Source organism: Alternaria metachromatica (genome assembly GCF_023757995.1).
Source record: "Alternaria metachromatica strain BMP 0045 chromosome Unknown scaffold_1, whole genome shotgun sequence".
NCBI lineage: Eukaryota > Fungi > Ascomycota > Dothideomycetes > Pleosporales > Pleosporaceae > Alternaria > Alternaria metachromatica.
In genome coordinates, this window is record NW_026055492.1 from 159691 (window position 1) to 186847 (window position 27157).

Consider the following 27157-nt stretch of genomic DNA (forward strand, 5'->3'; position numbering starts at 1 on the left):
CCTCACGCTACCTTTCTTATTTGAAGTAGTATTTGAACAACCTGGATTTTGGACAATGGTGATTCGCATCAATGATGTGGATGAGCTCTACGCTACTGCCGTCTAATGTCGCGCTAGCACCTGTTCCCGTCTATCACGTCACAACCGTGCACCTGCTACATGGGGCTAGCACGGAGGATGTTATCTATGTGCTTACAGCTACTGCAGTGTTTCTGTGCAACACAACAACTTTGCCAACTACCTATTACGAGAGCTTTCCGACTCACATTCGCCGCATCGTATAAGCCAACACGGGATTTACAGTGGTTGGTGATCAAGATGCACCTTCCTACGCTGTTCTGCTTCGTCGCCGCTGTCACCACGACGGCAGGTGTCCAGTTCGGCGACTTGAAAGATCCTATCAACATCCTAGGCATCGGACGCAACGACATCGAAATCTTCTTGGGCATTCCCTATGCTCATGATACCAGCGGCGAAAATAGATTCAAACCACCGATTCCCTACGAATACTCTCCAGGTACTACTATCGATGCTACCAAGCCTGGTCCCGCATGTCCACAACCATTGGGTGTGCTCTATCCACCTCTTGGATTGGGCAATATAACTGAAACATCCGAGGACTGCCTGAATTTGAACGTAGCGCGGCCAAAAGCGACTGACAGAGTTGGAAAGGGACCACTGCCAGTTCTGGTATGGATACATGGAGGATCTTTCTGGTGGGCAAGCAACACGGAGCCGACGACTGCGCCTGACGGAATGATCAAGCAGTCGGTAGAAAATGGGGACCCAATCATCCATGTGGCCATGAATTACCGTCTCGGGTTCTTTGGGTTTGCCAGTTCAGACTGGTTGAAAGAAGAAGGAAGCATGAACGCTGGTCTACGTGATCAGCGCGCTGCTATCGAGTGGGTCCGCACCAACATTGCTGCTTTTGGCGGGGATCCGGAGAGGATTACGATTGCCGGCCAGTCTTCCGGCGGCCTCGCAATCGGAATGCAGATTATGGCTTACGGCGGAGAGAAGCCACTTCCTTTCGAGCGAGGTATCGCCCAGTCTCAGTCCCTTGAGCCTGGTATCACAGGGAATTTCGCCAAGGATGCGATGATCGCGCTGGTCAATTACGTGGGGTGCAACACTACTGATGTGGACGCTCCAGGGACGATTGAGTGTCTACGGGGACTAGATACTGAAACACTCTTTGAAGCCTCGAACGCGACGTATCTCAGCGATATCGCGCATAATATTGGGGACATCTGGTTGCCACAGGTGGACGGCGATTTCCTTCCTGCGGCACCAAGTCAGCTCATCGCAGAAGGACGCTTCGGTAACGCTACCTTTATGTCCGGCTGGATGGAAGGCGACCTTAACGTGTACACCAACACCTCCATCGCAACCGCACAAGATACGTACGACTTTGTTCGCGACTACCTACCGGCTATGTCGGAGGAATCTCTCACTCAGTTACTGGACTTGTACCCGGTAGAAGAATTCGGAACCAGTGTGAACCTAACAGCAGAGTTCTATCGCTCTGCACGCATCTTCCGCGATATCCTCATGGTGTGCCCATCGCTACATCTGGGTGTTGCAATTGACAAAGTGCACAAAGCGCCAGTCTACTTCTACAACTTCAACCAGACAATACTTGATCCCATCCTCGAGTACACCGAAGACGTTGTTGGCTTTGGCGTGGTACACACGTCTGAGTTTGCGTACGTCTTCGACAGCATGCAAGTGTACAACAAGACGGACTACCCGTTTGACCCGACCGAGTACGACTACGAAATTGCTATGCGAGCAAGCCGGTCGTGGAGCACCTTTGTGAGTCAAGGAGCCCCGGCAGAGAGCGGATCACAATCCACCACATTGTTGAACTGGGATGAGGCATTTAGCCGGCCAGGTAAAATCTCTCATTTGCGAACTGCGTGTGAGGCATGCGCTGACTCCGTACATTAACATTTAGGCGGTCCGTATGTCAGGACGATTGGTGGCGCGCATCCGAGCAATAGTGCGCTGGGCATGGCGAACGCGACAAGAGAGATGGCAGAACAGAGATTACAGGAGCGATGTGCTTTCTTTAACAGTCCGAAGATCATCCAAGCGCTTCAGTATTGAGGAGTAGCTCAGTCTGAGACAAAGTCTCTCAGTATGGGCAGTACAGGGTGTGAAATACATAAAGACGTTGTCGACGATACAACATGAAACGGGAATTTTACAAGGGGTATCTCAGATCGATTCACGACATAATCAAGCTTCTACGACTGCATGTGGCGCACCTCTCTACTCTGCCTGAACTTCCTTGCTGTCCGTGGCCAACCCCAAAATAAACTCCCACTCCTCCTTCCTTACCCTACTCACACTCAGTCTCGAATTCGTGACAAGCTGCATATCCTTCAACGGCCCCTCTTTAGCAAACTCTTTAATCTTCGCTAAATCTATCACATGCTCAAACTCGCTCACAAACTCGACGTCTACACAGAACCATTTGGGCTTCTCCCTCTCGCTCTTCTTGTCATAGTAGGGGTCCTTGGGGTCAAAGGCCGTCTCATCGACCTTTGCTTCGTCAACAACACGCAGTATACCTACGATACCCGAAGGCTTGGCGTTGGAGTGGTAGAAGAAGCCCAGGTCGCCTTTGCGCATGGCCTGCATATTGTTGCGTGCCTGGGGATTGCGGACGCCGCTCCAGGGCTCGGGTTCTGTGCAGGCGCGCAGGTCGCTGATTGAGAAGGCGACGTTTACGCCGTTCTCGTAGCGCGCGAGGGGCTCGGCTTTGAGCAGCCAGTAGACCTCTTGGGCGCCGGTCGCGTCGCGGTTGGTGGATGAAACAGGCGCGGGTAGAGAGTCCGTCTTAGGGGGTTTAGGCTTGGCTGTAGCAGCTTTTTTGGGCGGAGGAGCGCTGCTGTCTGTTTTGTCTTGGTCGGCGCCGTCTTCGCGGTCACGCTTGCGACGCGTCGCCTGCCGGGCATCGCGCTTGGGCTGTGTCTCTTCGGCGGACGAAGTGTCGTCTTGGTTGTAGTCCGGTGCTGCCGCTGCCGTTTGACGCGTAGATCTTCGTGTGCCGGCCATGACGAGGTTGTGGTAGCGTTGCAATGCTCGTCGACGTGGAGGTGCTGTACGCCGCGAGCGTGCAGCGCTCTGACGCTATTGGCTGACATCTCTCGTGTCTGCCGCTTGCACTTCGCCCCGAACCTCGACACAGTACTTGCCACCCAAAGGACATTGGAAGGACATTGGAAGGACATTGTATGGGCAGAACCCCGTCAAAATGTCCCTCGACGACCCAACTAGCCGTGCTCCGCTATGATACTGTGTAGGCACCTCCTCGGTCTGAGGCCATGCGCGCGATCACGCGCACCGCGACGCAAAGTCAAATATTCAAACCAGAACCCTCGGCCTTGCCGTGTCGCAATGCTCAAGCGGCAGTACTCGCGCAGCCCTTGCCATAACCCAGCGGTTTCCTCCACGTTCAATTTCGACCCATGCCGAGCGCATCGGACAGCCGCCACAAGCAGCAATCACCCAAACCACGGCGCGGCAATGAGAGGCGCAAACAACGATCATCCAAGCCCTATCTTAGGCCCGGCCGTTGCATGCACGATCCGGGACCGCCGCTTTCCTCCCTAGCGGTCGTGTCCTTGCACATCACGGTCCGGCCAACTGCCTCAACCTAGACAAGTTCATGCAACTCTACGGAGCACCCCACTAAATTTATAGACCCGACAACGCCGCTACGGACGTAGCTACGACGGAAACTCCGGTTGGGTAGTAGTACCTACCTAGCAAAGACCAACATTCGGCCGACATGGACTCCATTTGTGAGGGACAAGATGAAACGAGACTTGGCACTGGTATACATAGAAGACTCTTGCCCTTTCTTTACCAATTACAACAAGCCATTTCAAGCACGTTGCATTGAGATCAACCATGGACGCTTTCACCAAGAAGACCCTGAGAACCTCCCGAGGCATCACATACACCTACTACACGTGCTCTGGCAACACGTCTCTCCCAACCCTCCTCTTCCAACACGGCTTCCCCGACCATGCCGCCATGTGGGCAGACGTCGCTAGCTCTCTCCGACCACTAAACCACCCCGTTATCATTCCCGACATGCTGGGCTACGACGGAACGGACAAGCCCACAGACCCATCCGCCTACACCTGGGACCATATGACCAACGACATGGTGGAAATCCTCAATGCTGAACAAGCGCCAAAATGCATCTCAATCGGCCACGACTGGGGCTCCGCAGCCGCAAGCCGCCTGTACAACTACCACCCCGAACGCGTTGTCGGCTTGGTCAACCTGAACGTCGCCTACACGGCACCAAGTCGCAAACCCTTCGATCTCGACGCCGCAAACGCCCTCATGAACAACATCTTTGGCTACCCATCGCTATCGTACTGGTACCTCTTCACCGCGCCTGACGGACCAGCACTTCTATCCCGCGATATAGAGGCCATGTTTAACATGATGCACGACAAAAATGGATTGAAAGAGTTCTTCTGCACACCCGACACCATGCGTGAAACACTCTCCGGGCAAAAGGAACCAACCTTTTCTCTCCGACCCTATGCGCAAGACCCAGCTTTCAAGAAGGCGTTCCTTGATCGTATGGCGCGCGATGGGTTCGAAGCGCCCGTGTGCTGGTACAAAGCCATGACAGGCAATCTGCAGCATCAAGTCGATGTCAAGTTGCCTGAAGGGAGAGAGATTGTCAATGTACCCACGCTGTACATCGGATGCAGAGAGGATGTGGTGTGCAGACCCGAAGCCATGTATGAGAGTATTAAAAAGGGCTTGTTGCCGCAATTGGAACAAGCGGATATGATTGATGCGGCGCATTGGGCGACGTATGAGAAGCCTGCCGAGGTGGTGAAGCGGTTGGAGGATTGGCTGAAGAGGAAGTTTGCGCAGTGAGTCTGCGTAGCATCGGCAGCTGACTATCTATGCATAAAACTTAGATAGATGTGACATGGTTTGCAGGAAACAGTTTTCCAACACCACAGTAAACACCCCAATACCAGTCTCCATTGATATCAGCTGCTTCCCTTATCTCTGCTCCTCTAGGAAAGGATAACTCATCTTCTACTCCTTCATCCGGCAGATAGCCCCATCTAGCCAGTAATCTCAAGCCTATACCGCCATCTGGTGGGTACCGCTGTACTCTGGCCATTTCGTCTTCTTCTTTCAGTGCGTAGCCGCCTACTAGATCGCGGACAACCATGCGCCGTTGTGCGCCGTCACGGTCTTCGAATCCTACAATGTACATGCGATGGCTGCGGAGGCACTTGCGCCATCCGTTTACGCCGTCTTCTTTGGTGATGCGACCGCTGATGACGAGTTTGTGGTAGCAGCTCATGCAAATGTCGTAGTCGCCAGTGTTACACTTGAGGCAGTGATAGCGTGTGTTTGATGGTGGGATAGGGTAACTGCATATGTTACACAAGGTTGTAAAGGTGAGAGGGCGGAAGATGAAATTCGCAATGGTAAAGTACCCTGGCCCTCGCATAAGAGACGCGGATTTCGGTGTCAACGGAGGGGTTGTGGGTGTTGCGTCGAGGTCTGGGGGGGCAAGATGTCCATCCTGATGTGGCGTAGAGGGCGCGGAGGGAATTGTGTCAGTAACAGACTGCGAGTCTCTTGTCTTGCGGGCAACGGGAACAAGAGGATGCGTACAGTGATGCCCCTGGTTAACGCAATCATTGCAGTAGCCCCAGTCACCGTCGTTGCAATAGTCACATTTCCAGTAGCAGGCGTTGGCGTATGCCTTGCACATATCGCAGAAGACGCCAATTTCTACCCTCTGCTTGGGGTCATCCTCGCTCATGAGCACATGTGGTGGTGTCGTGGATTCCGTCAAGGGCGTCATGGGTCTGCGATATCGGTGCCCGACCAGGATATGGGGATGCTCGTGATAGGGCGGATAACCACCCTCTGGTGCTTCGCGCTCATACCGGGGCCAAGCAGTCCAGCCAAAGCCGTACCAATGCTTGCATCCTCTGCCAAGACGATAGCAGCGAAGACACACGTTGTACTCGCCACCATGGCAGCGTCGACAATTGTAGTGAAGCTCGTACTGTATGTCGTTTTTACCACAGCGTTGGCATGCCACATGGGGCTCTGTATATAGGACAGGAGTACCTAGTGATGAGCTTGAAGCTTGTCTCGATCGAGTCTCGCTCACGGTCGGATCGGGGGTGGAGCGAGGGAAAGCAGGAGGCGATAGCGAGGGGGGAGTAGTACTGTGAGAAGAGCGTGGCAGTTCGGCTGTGGTAGGGTCGGTAGTACGGCGAGCCGAAGGAGGCTGGAAAGGCGTGACGGCAGGAGTAGAGGAAGACAAGGGCACAGCTGGAGTGCCAACTGTAGCTAGAGAAGTCGTTGGACTGCCGCTGTTGGGCAGATCGAAGCCGAGGCTCTGGGGCGAGCTAGGACTTGACACTGTCTCATTGTTGTTATTGTTGTTGCTGGCGTGGAGACTGATGCGGAACTGCTCTCGAACGTCGAGCCTATTTCTCTGCTGATTGTCGGACTGTCGACGTGGCCTTGGACGAGCGAGTTCCGATGATGAATGACGGTCGCCGGTCGCCGGATTTGCAGGAGCCGAGCCAGGTGCAGGGCGCTCTACCCTCGTGGCGGATCGAGAGTTGCCCTGGCTTGACGATCGCTGGCGCGGTGCCCGCCCGCCTCGATTTGCGGCGTCGATGAGAGCAGGTCTGGATATGGGGGGTCCTACTGCCGTCTGGGGCGTCGATGCGCCACTCTCGGAACGTCCATGCCTTCTCCTGCGCGCAGCTTCGTCGTCCAGACGCTCCCGCCTCTCCCTCCTCTCGCGCTGTCTTTCAGCATGTCGCTCTGCCTGCCGCCGTCGCACAGCCTCGGCTATCCTCTCGGTGATCTCGTCTTCCTGCGCAGTGCCAATCTGGTTCAGGTCGACGCCCTCGGACACCAGCTCCTCCAGCACCTGGCGCACGAGATCTTCGTCGACGTCTTCTGCGTCGAGGTCGGAGGCGCTCAGCAGAGAGCGCAGGCTGGACTGGTGCTCGATGGCGCGGGGCGGTATGACGGCCCTGGACGGGGATGCGCCGGGCGGGTTTTGGCTGGCAGACCGCCTTTGATCGCGCGCCCTGCGGGATTCGCGGCTCCCGTTGCGGCTTCGCTCCCTTGTTGTGCGCTCTCTCCGGGGCTCCCGGCTGGCCCTCCTGCTGCTTGCGATGCCCGCGTCCCTCAGACTCGGCTGCTGAGCTGCCTCGAGCATGCGCTGATGGGTGTCATCGCGCTCATCCCGGCGCCTGAGCTTGGGTAGCACATTGTCGCCTGGCCGGTATCTGTCGCGGTCCGCCTGCTTCTCTTGGGCGCTTTTGCCGCTCTGGGGGTTCGCCTTGAGGAAGATGTCGAGCAGCGTGGTGACGGTGGCATTGGGCTGTGTGGTGCGCACCGAGGCCCGGCACGAGGGGCAGGTGTACGGGTGTATCGACGTGGCGGTCGAGGCTTGGAAGGCGAACCACTCCTTCAGACAGGCGCCGCAGAAGGTGTGCAGGCAGTCGAGCAGTGTGAGCGGCTGGTAGAGCACGTCGGTACAGATCTGGCCATGGCCGAGTTAGCAGCCGCCTCGTCGTCGTGCTCCTCGACTTACCGAGCACGTCAGTTCCTTTTCCAGGTCGCCCTGGACTCCGCCAGCGCCCTCGCCCTCGGCCATGGTTCGTCGCAAACTGCTCGTCAGGCGCCTGCGGTTGACTCTCAGCTAGACTGCACACTTGGCGAGCCTCGACGGTACAAGGCGCCGTAGCATATGCATGCCAGCACACGCTTTCATCGGCCCGCTGCAGCCTCTATATTGCTTGCCGCAACGAGCGCACACTTCTCATGTCGCTACGTCACGCGACTTGCGCACGTGTCAGCACCTCAGAACCCCGAAACATCCGACATGTCGTGACCAGCACAGGCGCCTGACGCCTCGTCCGTCTCGCACCCTCCCATTCTGGCATATATCAAGCTATCCGGTCCTGTAGCACCTGATGTTTGGTACATCGTTTCACCTGTGCTGCAGCCACCGCAACTTGCCCCTGGCCCAGGCGTACCCAAGACACGGTTCACGTCACTGGCTTCTTTCCGCGACCGTCAGGTATCCACGCGTTCACGCCTGAGGTTTCGAAACCTTGATCTTCAAGTCAGTGCCATCGCATGCAAGTCCAAAACAGAAAGACTGGGCGGCAGGCTCATAAATCGCATATCTACAACTATATCATATAATCCCTTCCTTCCTCATACATTCTTACATACAGGCTCCCACAGTCATCCCCCCTTTCAACCATTATTCTTATATACAGAAAAGACCGATTGGCTAGTCGCCAGCACATAGCCGTCACCTTGCTAATCCTTCACATCATCTTCTCAATCAAGTACCAAGCCTAGTGCTCAGTTGTTGTTGTTGTTGTTGTTGCCACCGTTGCCGCCCTGGGACTGTTGTCCAGCACCATTACCTGCCTGTTGGGGCTGGTTACCTCCGGCCTGGGTCTGACCCTGAGATGCTTGGCCTGCAGCCGCACCGTTGCCTGCCTGTTGCTGGGAACCGCCGTTTTGCGTCTGGCCTTGAGACTGCTGTCCTGCAGCCGCACCCTTGGTTCCCTGCTGTTGGTTGCCATTGTTCTGGTTACCACCATTTGGTGTCGCCTGTTGTCCATTCTGCTGTCCCTGCTGCTGTCCCGTTTGTTGTCCAGCTTGTTGACCTTGTTGTGGAACCTGCTGTCCGGCGGCACCTTGAGCTCCCTGCTGGGGAGCCTGCACACCTGTAGTTCCCTGGGGTGCTTGTCCGTTGGTAGGGGAGATGCCGGCGCCTTGCTGAGGCGCTTGTCCGTTGTTCGTAGCAGTGCCAGTATTGCCGGCGGCAGCACCACCAGCTGTTCCGGTATTCTGGACTTGGCCATTGCCAGTTCCTTGAGCAAGAGCCTGACCAGCGGCAAATGCAGCGGCGGGGCTACCTGCTGGCGCACCAGGCTGAGTGGGGCCAGTCCCCTGGACACCACCAGCAACGCCAGTCTGGTCGCAGACAGTGGGACGAACTGCCTGCGAGGTAGATCCAGTAGAGGCCATGTAGGCATCAATGTTGGGGAGGACGTTAACGCAGCGGTTCTGGTTGATCAAGTCGATGTTACCAGCGGCAGCCATTCCCTGCACAGACATCTGCTGAAGCTTGTCGACGACATCCTGGAAAGAACCGCCAGTGGCGAGGGTGCTGTTGGCAGCAATGACATTGGGGTCCGCGCCGTTAGCAGCGTCAATGATGGCCTTGTGGTTGAGCTCATCGACCTCGGCGTTGAAGGCTACGGTGGCAGCCTGCTTGAACTGAACGTTGTTCTGGATGCTAGCTCCAGTGTTGAGGAAGTTAGAAACCATCGAGGTATCGGCCATCCAATTGGAGACCGCAGTAGCGAGGTCGTTCGCAGTGGGAGTTTGTCCATTTTGGATACCAGCGCCAAGTCCAGTCGGTGCATTGGTGGTGCCTTGCTGTTGCTGGTTTCCGGTCTGCGCTCCTTGTTGCTGTTGTTGCTGATTGCCGCCCTGGTTCGTAGTCTGTTGACCAGTCGTGGCGGCAGCAGTATTGCCGTTACCACCGTTGCCGCCCTGCACCTGGGCGAATGGGGCAGCATAAGCTGCAGAGCTAAGGAGCGAGGCAATGAAAATGTACTTCATTTTGTCTGTGAGAACGGATCTGTCGAGTGGACTAAGATTATGAGTAGAGATATCAAAGAGTGAATGGAATGCTGAGGTTGTAGAGTGGAAAATATTAGTCTGTAGTGAGTGAGGAACCAGTCCGATGAAGACTATCAGGATGATGGGAGCTGTGGTATTTGTATCGCCTCTGTTACAACTTCGGAAAGCCTTGCCGTCAAGGCATGATGGTGGGCAGGCCTATGCATCGTAACAGTCTGGGGATCAAGCCCTAGGGCTCGCAGCCCTTGGCGTCAAGTCAGGTAGCACACGCTTAGCTCAATGGCGTAGTTTCGAAGTATGCCATATTTTGAATCAGGCGCTTCCAAATGGCCTTCCAAATTGCCGAGACCCTCAAAGCGAGCGATGCCGAAGTTCAGCCCTAAACTCAAACAGGACGTTTCGCAAGGTACGCCATGTCGTGCATGTAAGTTGGATTAGTTAATGATGTTTTGCAAGCCGATGTCATTGTTTTGACAGCGTCTGGGAACAGGTTTCGTCGGTCTTGGCGCCCGAAGCTTGCAGGCGATCATCAGATCTTGTGTTGAACCTTAGTCCAAACGCCCCACAATTGTTCCAGATCGACACAGGCAGGCTTCAGGTCGCCCAATTCCTGTTGCGTGCTCATACGACTTGATCGCGCTGTGTATCTGTGGATTTGATCCTTGAGTACGCACAATGATGCTTCATTAGACTGTAGAGATGTGTAAGCAAAAAGATTTACGATATTGCTTGTTGCAAACAATCTGTCAAGATAAACAAGTTTCGCGTCGAATCTGTTCATAATCGTATCCGTATTGCAAATATCTAAGATCTTAGAGGATCTTCAGAGGCGTGCAATCATTCATCGCCCCGTTTGGAAAATGCTGAGGGAAGCTGGAAGCGGCAAGAAGCGCTAGAGTCCACTAAAGCACGGCGTAACAAGGTCTGGTGTATCAGTTGCAGGAGCAGCAGAGATTTGTAGGGAGGTTTATGCGACTGTAGCCTTCTCTTCTTACATTGCCATTCCAAATGCAGTTCGGAGTCCGAGAGAACTCGTGATGCTCGATTTGAGAGTTGTGAAACTGCCGCTCGTAACGAGGGGAAGCTCATTGCGAGGGTGACTGATATACAAGTCAGTGCTGCAGGTCGTTCTGCCTGCCAGCATGGCGACTATTGCTTTCAGAGTCCATTTCGGTCTCGATCTTGCGGATGATGCGAGCGGGATTGCCAGCGACGACTGTAAACTCTGGGACGCTCTTCGTAACGACGCTTCCTGCGCCTACGACGCTGCCTCTACCAATCACAACACCAGGCAGTATGCAAACATTGCCACCGATCCAGCAGTCTTCGCCAACGTGGATCTCCTTGCCCAACTCAGGCCCGCTAAGGCCGTTCCGGATGGCTGGGTCGAGAGGATGAGTAGCTGAGTAGAAGTTGACGTTCGGACCGACGAGTGTGCGTGCGCCAATAGTAGTAAGACAGGTGTCGAGGAAGACGGCGTGGAAGTTGACAAAGACATGCTTGCCCAAACGCACATTATATCCATAGTCCATAGTAACCGGTGGGTTAATCCATGGTTCAGCCTCGAACAGCTTGGCGTCTTCTTCTGTTGTAGGTGCTGGTGGTGGAAGAGGGGTTTCGTCTTGGATGATGCTAGGCAAAGTATAAGGACGTCTCTCGACAAGCAATCGAGCAGCCACACATACTCTCGAAACAGTTGGACTAGCCTGCGACGCGGTACATCACCGGCATCGTTGAAGCGTCTGCAAGCTTGCCTGCATCGTGCGCGCTCTGCTGTCAGCTCAGGCGTCATGGCATGGTAGAGCTCGCCGCAGAGCATACGCTGCTTGTTCTGCGAGATGTCCATGGCTGGCATGCAGGAAGCTGGCTGCCCGGCGCATGCTACCGAGGCCGGTGTGACGGTTGTGAAGGAGCACAGGTCGCGGGAGCTATGCGCGGGGCGCCAAGGCCCTCGGCTGTTCCCGAGGCCAGCCGGTCCTGGATAGTCGCTCACGCCTTGCTATTGTTCGGCCTCCGCAAGCCATGCGATCGGGGTTGTGCAGCAGGGCCCCTTCTTCTGCGCCTTGGTAGAACCATGTCTTGAACGCCATCGTCCATCCCGTCCTCGCCCCCCGAGCTCCCCGTACTTGACCTCTACCTGCCTGCCATCATCATGGCTCCGAACGGCTCGCTATCCCCCGGTGTCGATATTCTCCCGCCCAACGGAAATGCATCACGCGAGCTTGAGGCCTCAGCTGTGGCGGCTAGGAGCCAGCATGCCATCGCGCCCGAGTTCTTTCCCCACGGCAAGCGCTCGCTTTGTGGCATCGCCGTGCGTGCTTTCTGCTTGGGATGCGCCATGGCTCTCGGCGTCGTCGGTACGGCTCTGCTAGCATACAACGGCAATCATCTATGGCGGCCTTTCATGTTTCTCAGCGCGCTGTCCATGTTCCACTTCCTCGAGTTTTACACGACGGCCGCGTACAACACCCCGGTCGCGTACATCTCCTCGTTCCTCCTCACCAACGGCGACCAATACCGACAAGCCCATACCATGGCCTTCATCGAGACTCTGGTGACTTCGTCTTTCTTTCCCGATTACCAATCGACAATCCACCCGCCGTGGGTCATCGCGCTGGGCATAAGCATGGTCGTGGTGGGACAAGCTGTGCGCAGCACAGCGATGATGCAGGCGGGTACCAACTTCAACCACCAAGTGCAGTCGCGTAAGAGCGATGGGCACGAATTGGTGACCCATGGACTGTACCGCTACTTCCGTCACCCCTCGTACTTCGGTTTCTTCTGGTGGGGCATCGGCACACAGGTCATGCTGGGTAACACTGTCTGCTTCTTGGGATACACAGGCGTGCTGTGGTATTTTTTCATGACACGCATTTCACGTAAGTCTTACACACCCATGGCCCCAGTCAAGCTGCTCACCCAACCTAGACGAAGAAAAACATCTAATCGAGTTCTTCGGCGAAGAGTACAAGGTGTACAGGGCAAGAACTCGTGTCTGGATACCCTTCATGTAAGCGTCAACTGTGCAGCTTCCGGACAGTTTGGTCGTGCCAGCTAAGTAAAATGAATCTCATAATGCTAAGCTTCACTTCACAACCGAGTCACTTTCCGTCTGGATATATGCAACCTGTGAAGCTCTTTCGTGTTCATTTGCAAGCCAAGAGACGTGTCTGAGCATACGCAAATGAGCTTGTGTCATATTGACGGACTATCTGCATTTTCTTCACCATCTGCCGCTTGTCTCCTCGGCTCAAAGCGACTACACAATCATGGTTTAATGCCGCACTGCTGGTAGGAGCTCCCTGCTCGACAGTAATAGCCGTATGGCCAGCTTGCGTCGCTATATCGGCAATGTATCGAGGTGGAGTGCAAGTATTCTCACTTGCACAGCATTCAGCTTCGTCTTCATCACTGCCGTCTTATTGGCTGTAGGCTACCGCCAGTTCCGGAACGGCAACCGCGTGTGGGCGCTCAGACTGTTTTTGTCTCCTGCTCTGTAACCCGACGTCCCCCCAACGGTTGCCCACGCCAACGCAGCACGTCTTGTCTCATGCCTGGCGAGCCCCATCCACGTCCTCGTATACGTAACAGCGAGGACAAACTCTACCAATCCTGCCTCGACGCCTGCATCGAGGGTATCGCGAATATAACGGTGAACAAGCGGATTGGTGGTACGTGCAGACTCTCTCACCTGCTCACGCGCCCTGCTCCACTAACCTTTCCCCAGCGACATCCACTCCGAACAACACAGTCAACATCAAAATCACTGCGCACGAGGGCAGTGATCTTGTAAGAAAGTCTGCTCCGGCTGCGCTCTCTCTTATATCGCCACCTGTATCGCCCGCGCGGGAGGAAGTCGTACGACACACCAGTCCACCTCCACTGTCGTCTGCAGCCATAAACATGGATCGCTCGAGGTACATGATCGCACCGCCGGCTGCCTCGCCATCTGGGGACGCACGCAGCAATCTCGCTGTTCAACCTGCAGCTTCTGCTGGCAAGTTGAAGCTCAAGAAGAACGCCGTCAAGATAGTCGGGGCTGCGGGACCAATTCCTACGACCCCGTCGCGATTCGCACCGCCCGCCCCGTCAGTGACATCATCGCCAGCTCCAGGCTCAGTCAAGACCATGCCCCAGGCTGTTGAAGGGTTCGCATTACTACTTAATCCTTGGACTCCACTAATGTGCGTACAGACCAGCGAACGCCAGTACCTCTAGAGCGTCCAAGCCCGGTCCCCTTCACAAAGAGGGCGCAGCACTTGCTTTGACTGCTCCTACATCGAAAGTGGTTCCGTCCACCAAGGAGGTCGTGAGAGCTACAACTGATGCCATGGACGAAGAATCCGCAATGGATGCACTTTACGCTCGCCTTAACAGCAAAACCATTCTGGGGCCTCGCACACCCGTAGGTCCCACGGTAGCAAGACCTGGCCAAACTGCATTCTCGTTTGGTGCACGTCTTGCTGAGGCCAAGGCAGATAAGATCAAGACGGATAATTCAGAGGCTGAGAAGGGAGGCATCCAGAAGTCTCCCGGTAGCAAGACCGCAGAACCGAGACAAGACAAGCTAGAGAGTGAGTACATGCGTAAGGCGACTGAGTACATCCAGGCGCTTCCGAACAGCACGGGAAACACGGCATATCTGGTCAAGGCCATGTCAAGGAAGCTCCACGACTCATACACGTCAACCACCAAGGTAGATGCTGGAAGCAACGAAGCTCTCAAGGCACGTCTAGCATTCGCAGTCGCCAACTATCTCAATAAGATATTGAAGAAGCGCCCGGAGTCACGTACAGCCGACTCGATCAAACAAACGCTTGGGGATATGGATGGAGATTTTCTCCGGCTGTGTGCCAAGCTCGTGGACGAGGGGTACGTCTCCTTGGAGACACTGACTGAAGTATCTGGTATCGTCGCCGCCATGCGTGATGTTCTGCCCAAGCCAGAGCAACCTACCACCACGTCGGTGGAAGCGCGTTTGACGCCAGCACGTTCTGTTGCGATGGGCTCTGAGAACAGCAAGCCCATGTCCAAGGACCCAGTGGATAGCATGAAGGGATGGCCGACCCAGGAGAAGCGCGAGAATCGTAAGTCCTTTTCCGTGCAGACAGAAATTTAGACTGACAAGACATAGCCGCTGCACATCGTACGTGCATCTTGAAGGGTGTTGGGGGGATTACCAGTATCAACCAGTTGCAGGCTCTTGTATGGGGTGGCAAGCTTGAGTCCATTTCCATGCCAGAGCCGGGCTCCTCGAACGCTCTTGTCAAGTTTCTTACACCCGAGGCATGCGACAAGTATCACAAGGACACTGCAAACGGAATCGAGATAGTGGGCGAGATGAAGAAAGCAGTTGTCTTCGTGGAGAAGGCTGAGGGACCAAACTCTATCAACGATGTCATCCGCAACTGCATCGATGGCGAAGCGTCACGCTGCGTGCGAGCTATCGGCACTAACGAGCACAACGAAGCGGCTCTTATGAAGCTCGCTCGGGGCAAGAGCGTTAGCAAGCGCAACGTTGATCGTATCAAGAGCGGAAAGACCGCCCGTGGTGTAAGTAACATGTGCGGACCCATGTCTGTATAACACTGACACGGTCACTCTAGCATTCGTACGTCGAGTTCCGCTTTGCAAACATCTACAACGCTCTCAACTTCAAGCGCGAACTCGTGGATAGTGAGGACTGGGAACATTGCACCATTGGCTATGCACCCGACCCGTGTGAAGCAGCCAAGGGTGTTCACTACAAGGATGCGGATGAGAAATAGAGCTGCATTGGTATACTCGACCAGACCATGTGCATCATGCTAGGCGGGGAGCACGGGCTGGAAGAGGTGGGCGAAACCCATTGTGTCTGCATACGAAGACTTTTGATGGGAGTGAATGCTCGAGTGCGGGAAAACAAAACGTGGGGTGAGTCGGGACATGTACCAAGTGCGATCGTGACGGCTTGAAGTCACTGAAAGCTGAGATTGGTGTTCGCACTACTTCATCTTGCACGTGCAATAATTAGTCAAGGTGATAGCACAAGTGGAAATCCTAGGTGTACTTTGCTTTGCTCATGTACGTGCTATTGTGACACGAGTGCAACACCGCTCGTGCAAGAAGGAAAGATCAAACAACTTGCCAAAAGCCATGGGAGCATACCTGGAAGACTCAAGCCCCGCTTCACAATCACAGCACCAGGCAGTGGATAAGTATACTAACACACAAAAGAAGAATTACAATACCCCCCCTACCTAGAACTCTGAGAAGCCCAAACGCCTCGCTGCCCTCCCATGGTGTTTCTGGTTACTGTCATCTGTTCTCGCTTGCCGTCAAAAGGGGCTGCCCGGCTTCGCAGTCTTAGCGGTTGACGGCTGTGAAAGCTGCATCTGTCATGTCGGTATCACCGTTGTGCGGTGGAGGGGGCGCAGCGTCGGTCGCGGGCGGGCGCTGTTCATCGTAAGCCGGGTCGAAGTAGGCGCGCTGAGGGGGTGGCTGCTGTTGCGGCTGCTGTGCGTGCAGCGGCGGGAGCGCGTGCAGGGGAGGAAGTGTAGGAGGCGCGCCGTTGACAGCGGTGTGTGGACTGGTCGTCGTGGCAGCGCCAATGGCACCGAAGTAGCTGTTCTGGGGCCGTCCCGACGGGTCTGGTGTACTCTGCGCACTGCTCATAGGGTTGATGGCATGCGGCAGGGGGCCCAGTCCCAGTCGGCCCTCGGCGCTGCCACCAAGAGGAGGCGTGCCCTTCCTGTTGTGGCTCCTTTTGCTCCTCAAGGGCTTATCGGTTGGGGTGGGCGGTGGGCTGCTGCTGCGATCGCTGTCGTCGACATTGTACTCCATGTGCTTGTTCAGCTGCTCGAGCAGGAATGCGCGCTCGAGGCGCATCTTCTGGATGCCGCGGTTCAGGCGTGTGATGCGCAGGCGCGTGCCGTCGTTGTTCTCTTCAATGTCGGTTATGCGGCGGCGGAGGTCGATGCATTTGCGGTAGTAGGCGCCTTCGACCGAAGGAGGGAGGTCTTTGGACGAGACGGCGCGGGTCGCTGGTAGCTTGTTAGTGCACTGCGTCGTGGCCGCCTACGTGTGGTTTGCGACGCGCTTGAGCGCGACGGGAGTGCCTACGGGCTGGTGGCATCTTCGCGCCTTGTCGTGTTGTTGGGACGTAGACGATAGTACGTGCTGTGCGCCTGGAGATGATGCCGTATTGCAGTGTGTTTGGGTTCAGTGTGTTTGGATTTGGTGCGGTGATGTGGGTTTGCTGGTCACAGTCGGCGTTGCTGGTAGCTATGGTCTTGAGCTTGGTCTGTGGGGCCCGGGCTGGTTCCGAATAGTCTCATCTTGTGACATTCTTGGCGCGCTGTACAATTTGAACACTCATTTGACGAATTCCACTTCGGTCCTGCCGTCAACCTTATGTATGATAGACTACGTTGCTGTCCCTCTGCTCTAGGGTATACTTCCTGCAAGGTCCCTCGTGTTGCACCTTTGTGGTTATACGAGGTTACACGTGCAACGTAGAATATCTGAGTTGCTTCATGTAAAGAGCGCGCAGTCAGAAGACCCAAAGATCTGGCTGTGACAAAAGGCGTACATCAGCTAGTATAATGCCTGGGGAAAAAAGACCGCAAAGTCATTTTATCATCCTTGAGAACATGTACGAGTGATCAGACATGGACAAAATGTGAGGCGGATACTATGACGAAAGTTGGGCTATGTATTGTACAAAATGCTCTCAATTTTGGGTTCTTTTCTATATTTTCATGATCTATAGAAGAGTGCACCAAACAGTGAGCGATAAGTAACGGAGAAAGAATCCCCTTCACAGCTAATCTACAGCGTGACACTCGAGTAGCAAAGGTACAGTGACTGGGCAATATTGAAAATTGAAGAACGAGGAGCATGCGATGCTAGATGGAGGGGCAGACGGGTGAAATGCTTGCACTAGTACTAAAGTATCTGAACGTCCAATTATTCCATATATACGATAACAGTATGGTTACATGGGAATCCTTCAATACTGCAGGTCAACTGCACTGTTGCTGCTGCCGCGCCTGGCCGAATGGAAAGCTCTTCGATAGACATCCGTGGCTGTGCAGACATCGTTTCGCTTTAGGCTCGCACGAAATGCCAGTGGGGCTTGCCTACGGGTATTTTGCCTGCTACCTCATGTGCTTTTGTTGATACAAATGACCTAGAATGCTTCCCTCTGTCAGTCCCCTGCCGCTTTTTGTATAGTCGCAACCATATCGCGTCGGCGTTGCTGTGACCCAGCGCTCCGCGTACGTCGTCTCTCGCTAGCACAGGGTCCAGCATGTCCAGCATTTCTTCGAAGCGCTCATCCCGCATCGTTACGTTTTTCGCAATGGCGCATAGCAAGGCGGTCAGACTGTTCCAGATCATCCGTGTAGGCGTATCAACGTACAGCTCCACTGGTGAAAAGTCGGCCGTAGGCTGCGAGTCCACGGCGAGCCTCGTCAGGCCAGTCCCGATAGCCTTGATCTCTAGCGACATCGGTTGGAAGCTGCCTTTCCTGTTGGAGTCGTCGTTCTGTCTAGTGCGTTCGTAGACCTTCCTGGTAATGTTCCATGCATCATCGATCCTAGTTCGCATGAAATCTTTTCCGTGTTCACACATCAATGCTACAATATCGAGCGCATTTGATACCACGTATGCTTCCGAATCTTGTAGACGAGGTAGTAATACAGGCCAGAGCGTATTAATGAGGGGCAGGAGTGAGTTCTCGTGTTCTGCAATAGCAGGTATAGTGGTACGAAGGAGGGACAAAAGCGAGTTCCGGAGGTTAGGCGACATGGTGGTGAGATAGTGCTGTGTCAACTCGGAGATTTTGAGGAGAATAGCAAAGGCACGCGGGGCGGGAGGGGAAGACTCCTCGGTGTGTGGGGGAGGCGGGCGACCGTTCTCCTCGTCCGTGCTATTGGAGTCGGTATCTTCTGAAGTCTTACCGACTTTCCAGGGCTTTCGTGGGAGTGCCTCCCTTGACGCTTGCTTCTCTTCCTCTTCCCGCTCTTGTGTCTCTACCTCGAAATTTTGAATTGCTTCGATGACATCGTTCATGACGACCGTTCTCTTCAGATGCACATGTTCCTCTTTCTTATTGTCGGCTGACACGGCAAGTTGTGGTGCTTTGACACCTTGTTCCGTCATGCCTTTCAAGACGTTGAAAAGCAGCTCCACAAGCTTAGGATAGCCATGATATCTCTCCAAGGCGTTGAAAATACTATCCACCAAGTCATCTAGGTAAGGTAGGAGAGGTGGGCCACAAAGCCTTATCATCATGAGTAGGACTTGTGGTGCTTGAGGCGACACATCGCCATATGCCAACTTTAGGCCAATTGCGTTGACAATGTAATCGACATTACTGACAACAAGCTCCCCTGCGTCCTTGTATCCCGAGGCCCCTGCTACGATATTGAGACAAATCAGGGCGTGCTCGCGTAGTGCGCTGTTGGAACTGCCAAGGTAATGCAGCACCGGATAAAGTACTTCACTCAACTCAGGGCGAAACTCGGTCTTGTACCGCTTCGCCTGCAAAGCTACCGTCTCGAGCGCTAATGCATATAAATGCCAATGGCTGTTGGTGTCCACAGTTCGCTGGTTCAGCAATGACAGAGAATGCGAGTACAAGTCATCCAAGACTTCCTCCCTCGGGTTTGGCGTTCCCAGATTCATGAAATCATCGACAGATGGATTGACTGATGCCATGTCTCTTACTAGATTGACTGAGAGCCAGAAGCTCGCCAAGCGCATCTCGGGCGCCCCAAGATCGACGGAATTGGTCAGGCCCTGAGCAACAGCCAACGCAGAGTTGGATCGCGCAAGTTCTTGAACTAATACTTTAAACCCCTTCATCATGTCTTCCTGGCCTTTGAATTGCATGCTGATTAGTGGGAAAGAAGACGACTCTGTCGAGCTAAATACCAGCGTACGACCAGCGACGAGACTGGTGTTGCGGTCGTTTATTTCTTCGAGCCCCCTGCCATGGATAAACACTGCAGACACGCCATCCCGAAGACTATCGGCCAGACGCTCATCTAGAATCATTGGATCTTCATCGAACAGGCGAAGCGAGACTGATATCTGATGTACGATTTTATGGCGGGTACGGTCGTCTTTTGATCGCATCAATCTAGGCAAGGCGACGATCCAACCATGCAAACTTTCGCGCAAAAGTTCGGAGAGATTCTGGTCTGCTGATAACAGTCTTCTGAGTTTGTCCTCAGTGGTGTCGGCCGGGGTCTCATGGCCTGCCAGATCGACCATGGTTTCGATAGCCATGCTTGTGCAAAGAGACAGTGATGTACGACAATCCCTTACGACGCAAAGACACAGATTCAAGAGCGCTTGCCGTACCTCTTGCTTATCATGATCCCTCAATCTGAAGATATTGGCAAGCGCAATCTTCATCTGTGTTGCAGTTGCTTGTAGCCAAGCGACTGATCGAGATATTGTGGTGCATCCGCCAGACTCATCCGACAGTAGTGTCTCGGGCAAATCTTTGGTCTGGGCATCGCCAAGTAAACGGGCAAGAAGTGATGCAAGAACTTCCAAGCCTTGTTCAACAACGCGAAAGCCGGGTCGAACACTGCTACGGGGAGTCAATACTTTAGCCAAAGACGAGACTATCCTGGGCAGAAAGCTGGCAAGAGCATCGTCATCGCCAATCGCGCCGACAGTCTGTTTGAGGGCGCAAGTGGACTGCAGCTTGACGGTGTTGGAGTTGCTATCTGTGAGACGTTCGAGCATGACTAGTACAGCCTCGCCCAAGGCAGGTATGTTAGCCGCAGCCGTCATGGCCTCTTTGCCCTGCTTGGTACGAGACGTCGCACTCATCAACTCGGATGTGCAGCCGAGAGCGAGCGACTGTAGCTCCTCTGAGGTGGCCGAGATGCCATTCTCGGCGGATGAAGGTTTGGCGAGAAAGGTGAAGAGGATGAGGAGTTGTCCAGAGAGCGCAGGCTCAAGGCCACCTCCCCAGTTAGCAGATAGCAAGGTCGAGATGCATTCCAGGCAGAGCTCTAGCGCTCTAACTGGGACGTGTCGGGAATTCCGCAGTACCTGAGATAGAGAGACGAAAGCGTACTCAGTGAGTTTAGCGTCCAGGAGACCAGGTGTGGAGGTGATGGATTGGAGGTTAGTGAGCAGACGGGTGAGGGCGTGGATCAGCTCCCTCGGAGCGCTTGGGCTCTGCGAGAGAGTGGCCGTGGCTTGTAGGACTTGGACACACGGCTGCTTCAACTGAGAGAGAGAGAGGGGTCAGCGCACGTGGGGAGGTCTGGGCAGACAGCGTACCTGCAGGAAGGTGTGTTGGCGCTCCATGTGACATGGCCAGATGGGCGTCAAGGCCAAGGGGCTGGTAGTGTCGGAGAGTGCGTGTGTTCGGGCTGGGTGTACAGGAGTGGGCTGGGGTGTACAGGAGTGGTGGTGGAGCACGGTCCCGACAGGCGGACGTCAGTCGCGTAGTTAGCGCGTCGCGGCTCAGAAAGTCGGACCACAAGCACGTTGGCCTCAACATCGCCGCCCCATGCCCATCACCGCGCTGCTACTCGACGACCCCACTGCCGCGCGCAACCGCAGCCACAGCCGACACACACTACCTCGTCTCTGCACGCCGCTTCCCACGCGCAGCCACGCGACATGGCACCGCGCAGTAGGCGCAGCGCGGCCGCCGCGCCCGAGGCGGTGCAAGACGAGCAGGAGCAGGAGCAGGAACAGGAGCAAGAGCTGGAGCTGGAACGCGGCGACGAGGCACGCGAGGGCCTGAAGAAGCTCACGTTCAAGCAACCGCTTGTTGGCCGGCCCGGCAAACAGATTGGCGTCAACGACCTGTTGACGCGACTCAAGGCGCTGCTCGACGAATTGCGCACCATAGACCAGGAAGAGGCACACCGCGACTCGCTCATGCCCGTCGCCGAGTCGCTGGCCCACCACAGTCTCGTGCAGCACAAGGACAACGGCGTCCGCGCGTGGACCCTGTGCTGCATCGTCGACATGCTGAAGCTGTTTGCGCCCGATGCGCCCTACCCGGCCTCGAAGCTCAAGGACATCTTCTCCGTCATCATCCTCAAGCTGCTGCCGCTCCTCGCCGAGCCCGCGCACCCCTACAACAGCCAGCACATGTACATCCTCCGCTCGCTCGCCGAATGGAAGAGCATCCTCCTCATCAACGAGATCCCGGGCTCCCATCACCTCACCGCCGCCCTCTTCACCACCTGCTTCGACGTCCTGTCTGCCTCGTCCAGCGGCCAAGAGCTGAGCAAGAACGTCGAGCACAACATGACCGAGATCCTCTCCACCATCATAGACGAGGCCCCGGCAGTCACGCACGACGTGGTCGACGTTGTCGTCGCCCAGTTTCTCTGGGCCGATCCCTTCACCCTCGCCGCCTCAGCCAGGGCCAACAAGAGCCTGCACATCGACGCCAAGCAATCAACGCTGCGGCGCAAAGAGGCACCGCCCGCCTACAACATGGCTAAGAATGTCTGCAACGCTTTCCCAGAGAAGATGGCTCGCCTCATCGGCAACTATTTCAGCTCAGTCATTGTCGACTTCACCAACTCGGGGAGCACATACAAGCCCCACTCCAAGGACCAAGGTGCCGACGACCTTCGTCGCGGCCCCTCAGAGGACGATATCAATGAGGCACATAAAGCACACCGGCTATTGCGCGAGCTATGGAAATGCTGTCCTGGCGTGCTTCAGGAGATCGTCCCGCATCTACAGGACGAGCTCGCCACGGAGAATGTGCAGCTCCGTCAGCTTGCTACCGAAACATTCGGCGACATGATATCAGGCATTGGTGCAGCTGGCCCACCTCCTCTGCCCGACATGGACCCAGTGGCCTATCCTTCACAGAGCCTGTCGCGCGCAGACTCGGCGCGACCCTTCGACTATCTCACCACGCCAGTCTCCATCAACTCGTTCCCCACGCAATACCCTGTGGCCTATCATTCTTTCCTCCAGCGTAAGAACGACAAGTCTGCCATCATACGCGCCGCTTGGACCACCGGAATCGGTCGCATATTGATGACATCCGCGGGTGGTATTGGTCTCGATCTCGAAGAAGAACAGAAGCTGCTCAAGTACTTTAGTGAATGCTTGATTGATAGCGACGAGAAGGTGCGTCTAGCCGCCGTCAAAGCGATTGCGCACTTTGACTTCATCGACATCGTTCGCAAGCTCGGTAGCAACGGCAGTATGGCGGAAGCAGGGTCCATTCTCTCCAATCTTGCCGATCGCGTAAAGGACAAGAAAAACGTCATCCATTCCGAGTCTATGAGACTCCTCGGCAAGATATGGGGTGTAGCTGCTGGTGCCATCGCTGAGGGCGATGACAGCATCAAGGCTCTGCTCGGCCCAATTCCATCCCGTATTCTCGAAGCTTGCTACGTGAACGACCTCGAAATCAACGTGCAGGTCGATCTCGCGCTATACGACTCGCTGCTTCCGCTTGCTTATCCACCCGTTAAAGCAAAAGCACCGCCAGCTGGGAACTCCCAAACCGGAAAAGACAGCCAGACAAACAACGACCCGGGTTACACAGAAGCAGGCCTGGATAAGATGCGAACCGAAAGACTGCTCGTACTCGTCAACGGGCTGGAGGCGAAAGCCAAGAAGGTCTTTTTCGCGAAACAAGGGAACCAGGGTCCCGGTGCTAGGTACATGGAGCACTTTCTAAAACTATGCGAAGACTACAATGGTGGCGTCACAGAAAAGGGTGAGAAGGATGTCAAGACAAATCTGGAGGGCCTCATCACCTACTACGCGAAGACACTTCCCGATCCAACCCGCGTTAGGGACGATTTATGGAAATTTGCCAAAGCCCACGATCGCCGTACCTATGCTCTCATCCGGTTCTGCGTGGATCCAGCGAGTGACTACCGCCGGGTTGTTAGGTCCATCAAGGAGCTAAGAAAGAGGATTGAGGAGGGGCCAGGCTCTTCAGTGCTCGATACCTTGACACCACTTCTCTACCGCGTTAGCCTACTGTGCTACAACAAAAGCCATGTACCAGCTGTCATCGAGTATACTCGCACCAACGACAAGGGCCTTGGTGCCACTGCTCACGAGTTGTTGAAAGAAATCTCCACAAAACACCCCAAGGTTTTCTCCACCCACGTAAAGGATCTCTGTAAAACACTTGAAAGTGAGGCACCTACAGCAACGAAACCCAACCCTCCTGGTGCAGTAGACGATCTCAAAGCCTGTGCTGCATTTGCACAGAAGTTCCCCACGGACATACCAATGAACGGAAAGGACAGCCTAAAGTTGGTACAAAGCTTTCTTAACTTTGCCTTCTACGGTACACCTCCGCAAGCGGCAAAGCATGCAATCACCATCATTATGAACAGTGATGACAAGAAGGAGATGCATGCGAAGGAAATTCTCACGAAGAGCATCAAAGGCTTCCAGTACGCTGGGGCTCACTGGCTTAGCAAATTAGCTGCGCTGAGTCAACTAGTATTACTAGCGCAGCAAGATTGCGAAGATGATATGGATGCCATCGTTGAGATTGCTATCAAGGAGGTTCTCAAGAAACCACATGTGATGCTAGCCGACGCAGATATCGAGTGGATGGATATACCGGATGACGAAATCCAAGGCAGGTCGTGGGCGATCAAGATTCTAGTGAACCGGCTACGCTCCTTGCCGTCTGATGCCAACTTCAACGATGCTGCAGAAGACACGTACAGGCTACTAAACCGCTACGTGAAAGACAGTGGGGAAGGCTCGGCGGATGGCAACACCCCAGCAGGACACAAATCGCGCCAGCGGCTTCTTGCAGCCAATTCCTTACTCAAACTCTCATGCAACAAGCGCCTAGATGCTTTCTTGAGCCCCGCTGACTTTGTTCAACTCGCTCTCATTACGCATGACCCTTGTGCGCAGGTGCGTCAGAGCTTTGCTGACAAGTTGATGAAATATCTTGGTCAGGGCCGGTTGCCGCCACGATTCTATACCATCCTCTTCTTCCTCGCACATGAGCCTGAAAAGACCATCAAGAACAGCACCATGACCTGGATTCGAGCACGCCGCGCTGCTTTTTCTGCACGAAAGGAGACAATATTGGAGACCGTATTCGCTCGGCTATTGAGCTTGCTTGCTCACCACCCCGACTTCGACACAGAAGACGAGACACTAAAGCTTATGGCAGAGTACATCTTGTATTACCTCAAATGTATCGCAACTGAGGAGAACCTGTCGCTTATCTTCCATGTCGCTCAACGCGTCAAGGGCGTAGCAGACGGCATTGCACCATCACGCCAGGCTGATGAGAATCTTTACATCTTGTCAGATCTAGCGCAGGCTCTGATTCGTTCGTGGGAAGAGCAGAACAACTGGACAATGCAATCATGGCCAGGGAAAACGAAATTACCCTCCGGTATCTTCCGGCCTCTTGAGAGTCACGATCGGGCGCAAGAGATTGCCAAGAAGACATGGATTGGGGAAGACCTCGTCGACGAACTTGATGTACTCGTGCGAAAAGCTATTCGAAGCAAGAAGCGCAAGGCCTCAGATGGTATGGAGAAGCCACGTAAGAAGATCAAGGGCGACCGATCTATCAAGAATAAGAAGGCCAAGACTGAGCGACCCGTTAAGACACCGAAGAAGAAGAGGAGAGCTGGTGACGATGATGGTGCGAGCGATGTTGAGGGCGGTGTTCCGCCATCTAGTGGACCACGAAGAAAGAGCGATCGACGGAGCATTGCACACAAGAGCTATGTTGAGGTATCAAGCGATGAAGAAGGCGCAGGAGGTGTTGCTGAAGATATCCAAGAAGAAGCTGAAGAAGAAGCTGAAGAAGAGAGCGATGCATCGGATGCAGAACAAGAAGACAAATCTACTCCTGCTGCGGAAGTAGATGTGGCTATGAACGACGCAGAAGTAGCGGCTGAGAAAGAGCACGGAGATAAAGCAGAAGACTCTGAACTTTCAGACCCAGGATCGTCTTCAGAGCCCGAGCCCGAGCCCGAACCTGCGCCAGCAAAAAGAACACGCGGAAAGGGTGCTGCTAACACGAACGGCGTTAATCCATTACCGGTCATCCAAAAACGCAAAGCTGCCAATCTGATCAAAGAAGCCACACCGCCCAAGTCCGCGAGGAGCACGACTAGAACCAAAGCAAACAAAGCCAAGGTCAATGGCGCTGCTGCGACCTCCTCACCCACTTCTGCCACCAATGGTACTGTCCGACGCAGCGGCCGCGCTCGTGGCTGAGGTAGTGAATTATTCTTTCAAAGTTCTTTCGGTTGTTTCGAATACACCTGGGTACAATGTGTATAGTTACCACCACACAATACGGATTAGATTCTTTACATTGTACCGTAGCTTCAGCCTTGTAGGCTTTTTTCCTAAGAGTCAGTTAAGGGTCCCGTTTAGCGGCGTTTTTGAGAAATGGGTGATTTCTTATCCAAGGACAGTTTTGCTCAGGCCGTTCGCGGCGCATTTCGGCTGCTTTGTCTTTTCATACCTCGTGCATGCCTGTCGCTCGCTTTCACCACAACACATGGGAAAGTAAAGTGCGATCTCACGCTGGTCTTTATGCTTTCCATCTGTATCAGAGGAATTCCTATCTTTTTACGTTAGCGATGCGACATGAGCATCTGGAAGTTCGTGCTTAGTGTAGGATAGAACCATGTATACGACTGCTTGTTCAGCCCCAGCGTGCTCCTGTTGCCATGGTCTATCTTCTGGTCTAAACCAGAATTACATCGAAACGATCTTAAGATTCATCACCATGTGATTTGCTCCAAGTACCCAGAATGGTCGCATTCGCTACAAGAGTATGTTGGACCTGCAGGACCTGATTGTTGAGGTTTACTGGCCCAGTAGCAACATCGCAATTTATGGATCTTGACCCCCTTTCCCCGACTTCTAACTGTAACGACAACAAGCCCCCTCGATTGACAGCGTCTCCGTGCATCCAACCAAGACCGAGGGATCGCGTGACTATCCCCAAAGCGCCTAGCAAGTTCGGATATCTCGCATCGCGATTACGGTATGAGACCCAATTGGGTTGCATGAACCATGTTTTCTTCAAGCTTCGCACTGGATCACTTCACGCGCACAGAAGTCTTCACAGCAAGCACCTCTCTCAGGGCAGTGCTGACTGAAACCTGCAAATGTCTCATCGGAGCGGCAAGACAACAATACGAAAGGTCTTGCAACCGAATCAACGTCAACACATTCCCCGGGCAACGCCGTCAGATCTCTTTACTTCCACACCATGGAGGCTCGCCAACATGCGGCCGAAGCGGCCGTCTTTGATCAATCCAATTTACTTCAGCGAAAGAAGCTCCTCGTTGTATTTTCGGCCCTTGCGATATCGCATTTCATCTGCTTCGTCGACCAAACTGGTATCGGAGTTGCCTTGCCCACGATAGGGCGGGATCTTAATGCTGAAGACACCATCAGTTGGGCTGGCACAAGCGCTCTGATAGCGAAT

The 27157-nt window shown here is 54.5% G+C and overlaps 10 protein-coding genes across 10 annotated transcripts; 5 read left to right on the forward strand and 5 right to left on the reverse strand.

Moving 5' to 3' along the window:
• Nucleotides 1-71: 71 nt before the first annotated feature.
• Nucleotides 72-2112, forward strand: J4E83_000044 (uncharacterized protein; the record flags this gene model as incomplete). Its single annotated transcript, XM_049327009.1, has 3 exons — nt 72-188; nt 304-1897; nt 1961-2112. 3 exons carry the CDS (start codon nt 72-74, stop codon nt 2110-2112), a joined length of 1863 nt encoding a protein of 620 aa, XP_049193154.1.
• A 165-nt stretch (nt 2113-2277) lies between these two features.
• J4E83_000045 (uncharacterized protein) lies at nt 2278-3066 on the reverse strand (the record flags this gene model as incomplete). Its single annotated transcript, XM_049327010.1, has 1 exon — nt 2278-3066. One exon carries the CDS (start codon nt 3064-3066, stop codon nt 2278-2280), a length of 789 nt encoding a protein of 262 aa, XP_049193155.1.
• Nucleotides 3067-3924: 858 nt separating this feature from the next.
• Nucleotides 3925-4920, forward strand: J4E83_000046 (uncharacterized protein; the record flags this gene model as incomplete). The annotated part of the gene is made up of 1 exon (XM_049327011.1): nt 3925-4920. The coding sequence occupies one exon, from the start codon at nt 3925-3927 to the stop codon at nt 4918-4920; it is 996 nt and encodes a 331-aa protein (XP_049193156.1).
• Nucleotides 4921-4960: 40 nt separating this feature from the next.
• Nucleotides 4961-7699, reverse strand: J4E83_000047 (uncharacterized protein; the record flags this gene model as incomplete). Its single annotated transcript, XM_049327012.1, has 2 exons — nt 4961-7585; nt 7637-7699. The coding sequence occupies 2 exons, from the start codon at nt 7697-7699 to the stop codon at nt 4961-4963; spliced, it is 2688 nt and encodes an 895-aa protein (XP_049193157.1).
• Nucleotides 7700-8418: 719 nt separating this feature from the next.
• Nucleotides 8419-9693, reverse strand: J4E83_000048 (uncharacterized protein; the record flags this gene model as incomplete). The annotated part of the gene is made up of 1 exon (XM_049327013.1): nt 8419-9693. The coding sequence occupies one exon, from the start codon at nt 9691-9693 to the stop codon at nt 8419-8421; it is 1275 nt and encodes a 424-aa protein (XP_049193158.1).
• Nucleotides 9694-10826: 1133 nt separating this feature from the next.
• J4E83_000049 (uncharacterized protein) lies at nt 10827-11560 on the reverse strand (the record flags this gene model as incomplete). The annotated part of the gene is made up of 2 exons (XM_049327014.1): nt 10827-11346; nt 11400-11560. 2 exons carry the CDS (start codon nt 11558-11560, stop codon nt 10827-10829), a joined length of 681 nt encoding a protein of 226 aa, XP_049193159.1.
• A 306-nt stretch (nt 11561-11866) lies between these two features.
• J4E83_000050 (uncharacterized protein) lies at nt 11867-12728 on the forward strand (the record flags this gene model as incomplete). The annotated part of the gene is made up of 2 exons (XM_049327015.1): nt 11867-12593; nt 12643-12728. 2 exons carry the CDS (start codon nt 11867-11869, stop codon nt 12726-12728), a joined length of 813 nt encoding a protein of 270 aa, XP_049193160.1.
• Nucleotides 12729-13617: 889 nt separating this feature from the next.
• Nucleotides 13618-15482, forward strand: J4E83_000051 (uncharacterized protein; the record flags this gene model as incomplete). The annotated part of the gene is made up of 4 exons (XM_049327016.1): nt 13618-13862; nt 13909-14801; nt 14849-15267; nt 15321-15482. The coding sequence occupies 4 exons, from the start codon at nt 13618-13620 to the stop codon at nt 15480-15482; spliced, it is 1719 nt and encodes a 572-aa protein (XP_049193161.1).
• A 577-nt stretch (nt 15483-16059) lies between these two features.
• On the reverse strand, nt 16060-21030 carry J4E83_000052 (uncharacterized protein; the record flags this gene model as incomplete). Its single annotated transcript, XM_049327017.1, has 4 exons — nt 16060-16736; nt 16816-16996; nt 17977-20949; nt 21004-21030. The coding sequence occupies 4 exons, from the start codon at nt 21028-21030 to the stop codon at nt 16060-16062; spliced, it is 3858 nt and encodes a 1285-aa protein (XP_049193162.1).
• A 318-nt stretch (nt 21031-21348) lies between these two features.
• Nucleotides 21349-25929, forward strand: J4E83_000053 (uncharacterized protein; the record flags this gene model as incomplete). The annotated part of the gene is made up of 1 exon (XM_049327018.1): nt 21349-25929. The coding sequence occupies one exon, from the start codon at nt 21349-21351 to the stop codon at nt 25927-25929; it is 4581 nt and encodes a 1526-aa protein (XP_049193163.1).
• Nucleotides 25930-27157: the final 1228 nt, after the last annotated feature.